Source organism: Dipodomys spectabilis, unplaced genomic scaffold (assembly GCF_019054845.1).
Source record: "Dipodomys spectabilis isolate Male_0828 unplaced genomic scaffold, ASM1905484v1 ptg000104l, whole genome shotgun sequence".
Classification (NCBI taxonomy): Eukaryota; Metazoa; Chordata; class Mammalia; order Rodentia; family Heteromyidae; genus Dipodomys; species Dipodomys spectabilis.
In genome coordinates this window covers 1,040,341-1,047,454 of record NW_024870781.1, presented here as the reverse complement: position 1 = coordinate 1,047,454, position 7,114 = coordinate 1,040,341, and the positions used below count along the sequence as shown (strand labels likewise).

The window sequence follows — 7,114 nt, the reverse complement described above, 5'->3', positions numbered from 1 at the left end:
TAGATGCCATAAAGTGAATATTTCTCCTAGAAGTGCAAAGGAACTCTGATCTGCATGTCAAAGGCACATTGGATCAAATCTCAACCACTTTAGCTTTTCTACTGAGAATGCTCATCCCCAAATAGGTTTGAGATGTAGAAAGATTTTTCTTGGCTGGAATGTGATATCATTCGACATTTGATGTGGCATTTTCCCTTACAACTTTTCCCCAGAAGTGATCTATGTCTGCTTGACCTTTGGCATGAGTTTGATGGTCTGTGCCTTTGTATCAGGTCTAGCACCCAGGTGCTGGCCTTGAGCTTTTCTGCCCAATGACAGACTTTATTATTGACCAGAGCTCCACTTGTAGCTCTTTGGCATGTTCACTGAAGATGATTGTCTCAAGGACTTTCATGCCCAGGTTGACATTGAACTGGGATCCTCAGATCTCAGACTTGCTGAGTAGCTAGCCTTCTACCCATACACAATACTCAGTTGCTGGTGCCACAAAATGATCTCACAGTACCATGGGTTTCCATTCTTTTTATTATTGATTGAGTAATACAGTACATTCTAGATAGAGATTGCCCCACAACTTAGAGGTTTGCTTACAACCATTAGAAACACAAATGGTGTTGCAGATGTTTCCAGGCAAACTTGACTCCAGAATCCTGATGGTGTATGCACAGGGCACATGTATCCCCAAAGTGCTCAGAGACTGCTGGGGCTCAGAGCTACCACTGAACTGGAGAGGTCAGGACCAGACTCCCTGTGTCATCCACTCACAGCGAACTTTGGAGTTTATGTCTCCTGGAGAATGTACTTCTCTCCTGGCTTTTGTTTCTGATGCTGAGAAGAGATTCTAGGAGAGAGTTGCCTGATTACACGGCAAGAGCAGAAAGTCCTGTGCAACCCTTCCTTGTTTTCACCCAGGAGCCATCAGGGCACAGGATATAGAATTCACAGGCTGAGTCGGAAAAATATTTCTTGCACCAGTTACTATCCTTATTGACACAGATCTGGATCTTGTGGGTTGTCTCCATGTGTGTCAGTGCCTGTGCCAGATCAGCCTGAACCTGGGCAAATCTCCTAGGGCTGTAGAGCACTTGCTTCAGATCCCGAGAAAGATGGTAGCTCTCTAGAGGGGCAGGATAGATCCCTAGTCTCAAGTGGCACAGCCTGGACATGTGCCTCAAGAGGTTCTGCAGGGCGGCCATGGAGATTTTGTTTCCATAGAAACTGAAGAAGCTGAGGTGGAAGCACTGGATCAGAGCAGGCAGGATGGCAGAGAGCCTGTCATCAGTGAAGTCACAGAACTCCAGGGCCAGGGACTCCAGGGTGTTGGTCACTGGCTGCAGCAGGGCTCTCAGGCGATCAGGCCTGAAGGTATTCAGGACCAAATTCCTCAGACGCAGGTGCTTGAGTTGCCTGGTGCAGGAACACTGAGCCAGAAAACAAAGGTCGGCACCCTGCATTCTAACTTCATTCAGAGACAAGGTCTTCAAAGGTGTCAGTCTCCTCAGGATAGTGGGCAGGTTTCCATCAGAGAAGAAGACGTCATGCACATGAAGCTCCTGCAGGTGCTGTAGGTGCCTCAGCTGTGCCCAGAAGAAGTGGAGATAAATCCATTTTTCAAATGAAGTATATTGGTGGTAGGACCTAAACTTGAGGATGTGAAGGTTCTTCATCTGCCTGAGGTAAGGAGCCAACTTGAAAATCATGTTAACAGAGCAGCTTACTTCATTCAGGACAAGTTCCTGGATGGAGTCCAAACTCACCACCAGCAGAGTCTCGTAGACTTTGGACAAGGAGCTCTGGAGAATCTGTAGCTTCCTTGAGCACAGTTGGACTCTTTCCTTCTTCTCCCTGGCCCACTGGAGCAGGTAGGCTTGGAGATCATCCTGGGCTCCATATTTGATGGTCAGGTCAATGACAATCATCAACGGTTGCTCTTCAGTCATCCCTGAACGGCGACTTCCTGTGGGTCTGTCAATCAGAACCCCTGGAGGAAACATTCGGGCCATGGAGGGGTACCTCTGTGTCCAGATGTCTCTGTGCTCATTCCGCAGATCTAGCACTTGCAGTTTCACCCCATGAGGGCGCTCCTTGTTGGCAAGTATCAGGTCCAGCCCATCCAGAACAGCCTTGAAGGTTTGCAGGTCTGGTGACTTGGCCAGGTCCCCCAGGGGGAGGCAGGAGAAGGGCCAGGCCTGCACCATGGCCTTGAGCACGTCTGTGTGGCCCCTGGCATAGGCCTCCTGGAAGAGCGAAGGGAACAGCAGCACTGGCAGATCCTGCAGGGCAGATGTGGCCAGGGCCTGGTAGCTCAGCAGACTCTGCATGGCCAGATGCTGGAGTGAGGGAGGATTCCTGGACCAAGTGTGAGGCAGCTCTAGGAATCGCAGCAGGGCCAGGCACTGACTGCAGGCTCTGGGACTCTGGTGCTCTTCTCTGATCCCTGGGCATCTTTATACCCCAACCCCACCCTCTCTATTGCAGAGGTTCCAATCAGAGTGCAGCTTCTGATGGGATTTCTGAGCCTCTCAGATCACACCTGGCTTGGGTATTGCCCTTGAGAAGAATCCAATCAGTGGAGTTCACCAAAAAGTGATAGGGTTAAAGGTGTGACCCACACAGCCCAGCTTCTCTTTGAAATTTAAAACACAATGCACCAGAAAGACTTCCCATGCATCTACAGAAATCCCTGCAGATATTCCCACAGGTGTTCCATTGGCTGAACCAGCAAGGGACCCAACATGAGCATCCAGCTCAACTTTCTAACCTCCACAAAGACTTCAGGAAATTCCTTTTCTGTATTTCTTTCCCTCCCTCCCTTCCTCCCTTCTTTTCTTGTTTTCTTTGTCCCTCTCTACTTTCCTTCCTTCCTTTCTTCTTCCTTCCTTCCTTCCTTCCTTATTCCCTTCATTCCTTCTTGTGAGTTCAACATTTCAATCTGTGAGACCGCAAATTGATGAGGAGATTGGAAGGCCTCCTCCGAACATATTCCGAACACTGAGAATTTCCTGGAAACATCAACCAGTCCTGGCTTAAGGGGAAATCAGATTTCTGTCCTGGATGTGGGCCAAGTCCCCTTTCAACTGTGTGGGAGCATGGGGAGAGACTCAGGTTTATGGAACTTTTAAGGTATTTACCACTTAGCTCTACTTCCCAAATTAAGGAAGTCATCTACTAATCACATGTTGAAGTGTTTACCTTACTTTGTACACACACTTCGCTGTACAAAAACCAGTAAAACCCTTGGTTCATAGAACCTTGGAATCTGACGTTTGCAGAAGGCTCCAGGTCCCCTTGTATCCCAAACCTCAGTTTCATGAGTTGGACTCCTTTACTGCCTTGATCCCGGTCACAGCAGGTTAAGGGCCATGAGCAGGTTACAACCCCTTGCTTCCTTATTTCTCTCCTTCTGTCTTTCCTTCCTCCCTCTCTCTGACCCTCCCTTCTTTCCTTCCTGCCTACCTTCCTTCCTTTTTTTCATTCTTCCTTCCTTTCTAATTTTGTACTGAAAAGTGACTTGAACTCAGGGCCCGGGGCTGTACCTCACCTGCTTCTTGTCAAGGCTAGTGCTCTATCACTTGAGCCACAACACTAATTATGGAATCCTAGAAACTCTTTCCTATTTTTGGTACACTTCACTTTTTTTCTTTTTTTTTTTTTCAGTAAGGGGTAGGTTTATTCAGTAGACCTGGTGGGACCAGGCAATATTGGCACTCCATGGGGCTGCAAAAGAGGGTGTCTGGCCCAGGGTTAGGCTTTATATAGGGTAGGGTCAGGGGTGGGGGTGGTGGTGGAGGGGAAGGTGTGTCCAGGTAAAGGGAAGTGGGATCAGGTGGGAGAAAGGTGTGGCCACATTAGATTAAGATGTGACCTCAGCGGATACGGATGTGACCTCTTCCAGGTTTCCCAGTTGCCTAGGTAACACAGGTACTAGGCGAGGTCTGTTCGCTGTCTGTTCGCTGTCCAGGGATGGACCTTACATTCCAGCCTTTTGATAATTATCAAAAAGGGCAAAGATTCTCTCTGGCTACTTCCTGCTGGCAAGGAGCATCGACAGTAGGGGTAAAAGGCTGAGATGTGGTCCCCTCTGGGAGAAGGCAGTAGGCAGCAGCTGTCACTTGGGTGTTGAAAATGTTGGTAGAAATGTCCCTAGCTACTTCTGACATCTGGCGAGTACGTAGAGAAGTCAGGTGACAAAGGCAAGAATATAAATTCCTGTTCAGTTAATAGGTAGACAGGTAGAGACATTGGATGGGCAGGCTTCTTACTTCCACTGACCTCCCGATTCTGGTTAATTTTGAAAGGGCAGGCACAAAGTAACTGATGTGACATCATCTCTTCTTACTCCTCTCCATCTTCCCTTCTTCCCCAGTCTGGCTGAGTCTAGGTGCTCATTGCTGGGATGGCTTGTCCCTGTTGGTATTCAAGGAGGCTTGAACTCAAGGCCTGGGCACTGTCCCTGAGCACTTCTGCTCAAGGCCAGCACTGAACCACTTTGAGTTATAATACCACTTGCAGAGTTTGGCTCATTAGAGATAAGAGTCTTGAGCCATGCTTCCAGCCTGGCTCTTTGCAGGTTAGTTGGGACATGGAGTCTTAGAGATTTTTTGGCCTGGGCTGGCTTTGAACTGCAATCTTTGCCACAATCATTGGGCCTTTGAATAATGTGGTTTAATTTGTCATAATTAACAGGGAGATAGGCTGCCTTTTGAAGGCCAGCCACTAAGCAAGTTATCATCCTATTTCTGCTTTCCCGCCCAGGAGCATCATGTTGATAATTCCAATTGGGCTCTTCCCTAGGCACAGCTGTTGCTCCCACTGGAAAGTTAATATCTAAGTGGTGGGCATCATTGGCATGTGCCTGGGCTGCAGTCCACACCCTTTCCTTTTCCTCAGCAGTAAGGGTGGAAGATAGTATTAGATATATGTCCTGCCAAGTAAGGTCATAGGTCTGAGCCAGGTTCTTAAACTGCTTGACATAATTACTAGAATCTTGGGCATAAGATCCCAGCCACTTCTCAATCTGAGCAATATCAAACATTGAGAATGGCGCATGCACCCTAATTACACCTCCAGCCCCTGCCACCTCTCGCAAAGGGCATATGGGGTCTGGTGGAGGTTGTGTGCCACCAGTGTGAGACCGGGTATGAGCTGCAGGGGGGGAAGGGAGAGAGGGTGAAGGGGAGGAGAGTGAAGATGGGGAAGGCACCAGATGCTCAGCAGAAAGAGGGGCAGAGTCAAAAAGAGGGTCAGCCACATCAGGCTCCGGAGGGGGCCGTGTGCTATCAGAGTTGGGTTCTCCACGTGCCAGGAGGAGTGGAAAGGCCGGGCATGATTGGCATAGGGCAGGGTTGTCCTGGAGAGCAAAGAATGGCTGAATATGAATGACCTCAGACTATTTACCATTACAACGGCAAAAATCATCCAAATCTCTGAGAATGACGTAGTCAAAAGTTCCATCTTTGGACCATCGAGAACGATTATCCAGTTGGTACTGTGGCCAAACTTGAGTGCAATAATAAATCAGGCATTCCTTGTTGATGCAGTCAATGGACAAGACATCCAGGGAACGCAGGAGGCATTCCATTGGAGTTTCCTCCTTTGGGCGTGACTTACAACAACCCATTAGAAACGCAAAAGAGAATATGTGGGAGGGAAAATTCAGTGAGTGAAGGAGGGCTTACCAAATGGAAGCAGCGTAAAAACGTAGGAGGAAAATTTAGTGAGTGAAGGAGGGCTTACTGAATGGAAGCGGTGTCCTGACTTACCACCGAGCCCCCTAGAGAGAAGTGGCCGAGCAACCAGAGTTAAGTGTCCTCTGCTCCAGAGGTGACCGGCCTTTCATTTAAAGGCCTAGTAGGTTCTCCAGCATGGTACCATATCTGGAAAGAGACTGAACGACAGAGAACCCTTAGAGAGTGGAAGTGTGGAGGAAGATGCAGAGGCCAGGAATGGAATTGATGCACTATGTCCGCAGAAGACAGACGGGTTCACAAAAGGCTGTCAGAACTGTGGGTATTCCTTAGAGCAAAAAGGGAAAAACAAACAAAAAGAAAAAAAGAGGAAAAAAAAAACCAGAGACGAATCCCAGCTATCCTGACTTTAAGCCCTTTATCTGAGTCACAGCACCATTTATGTTAGGTTTTTAAAAAGAGGTAGCCGAGTAAGAACAGCACCATGCACGTGGTATTCAGGTAAGGGTTAGGTTTATTTAGTAGACCTGCTGGGACTAGGCAAGATTGGCACTCCACACGGCTGGCAAAAGAGCTACATGTTGCTTTCAACTGAGAGTCTCAGATGTCAGACTTCTTGAGGCACTAGGATTACATGAGTCCTAGAATATGTTCTGAGGTATTTCTTGGAGATAATACTCTCACATACATAAATACCTGCTTGGCTGGTTTCTGAGATCCTCAGATCTCAGCCTCCTGAATAAAATTCCAGATATGAGACACTGTAACAGGGAGTGAGTATTACATTCTCTCTTTTTGTTTTGGATTGTGTGTGTGTGTGTGAGTGTGACTGTGTGTGTGTGTGCCCACATGCATCTGGTTGGGCACAAAGTGAATATTTCTTGTAGACGTGAAAAGGAACTGTGATCTGCATGTCAAAGGCACATTGGATCAAATCTCAACCACTATAGCTTTTCTTTTTTTTTAACATATTTTTAATGTGAAAATACTGTACAGAGGGGTTACAATTACGTGGGTAAGATAATGAGCACATATCTTATCAAGCATTGTAGCCTCCTGCTTTCTTTCCCCTTCCCTTACCTTGGTATCCTCCCCTGCCCCTGGTCCCCCCCACCAAAGTTGTAAAGTTCGTTTTTCAACATAACGACTTGTACATCTCATTGTTGCAATGGGTCCTCCTGTAGCCCTGTTTTAACAATTTGTTTTTTCCCTTCCCCTCAACATATACCAACATCATATATAGTGAAAGCAGAGGTTATACCATGGGGGAGGGACTTACAAGGCAACAAAGACATAATCTTATGAATATGATAGAAACAATCGCATGAAAGATCTCTCTCTCTCCTCTCTCTCTCTCTTTTGTCAGTGGTGGGGCTTGAGCTCTAGGCCTGGGAGCTGTCCCTGAACAATTCAGCTCAAGGCTCATG

At 47.5% G+C, this 7,114-nt stretch overlaps 1 protein-coding gene across 1 annotated transcript; it reads right to left on the bottom strand.

Moving 5' to 3' along the window:
- Positions 1 to 860: 860 nt before the first annotated feature.
- Positions 861 to 5,581, bottom strand: LOC122114048 (PRAME family member 12-like). The gene is made up of 2 exons (XM_042687161.1): positions 5,398 to 5,581; positions 861 to 2,371 (listed from the first exon to the last, which is right to left on the bottom strand). The coding sequence occupies exons 1-2, from the start codon at positions 5,579 to 5,581 to the stop codon at positions 861 to 863; spliced, it is 1,695 nt and encodes a 564-aa protein (XP_042543095.1).
- Positions 5,582 to 7,114: the final 1,533 nt, after the last annotated feature.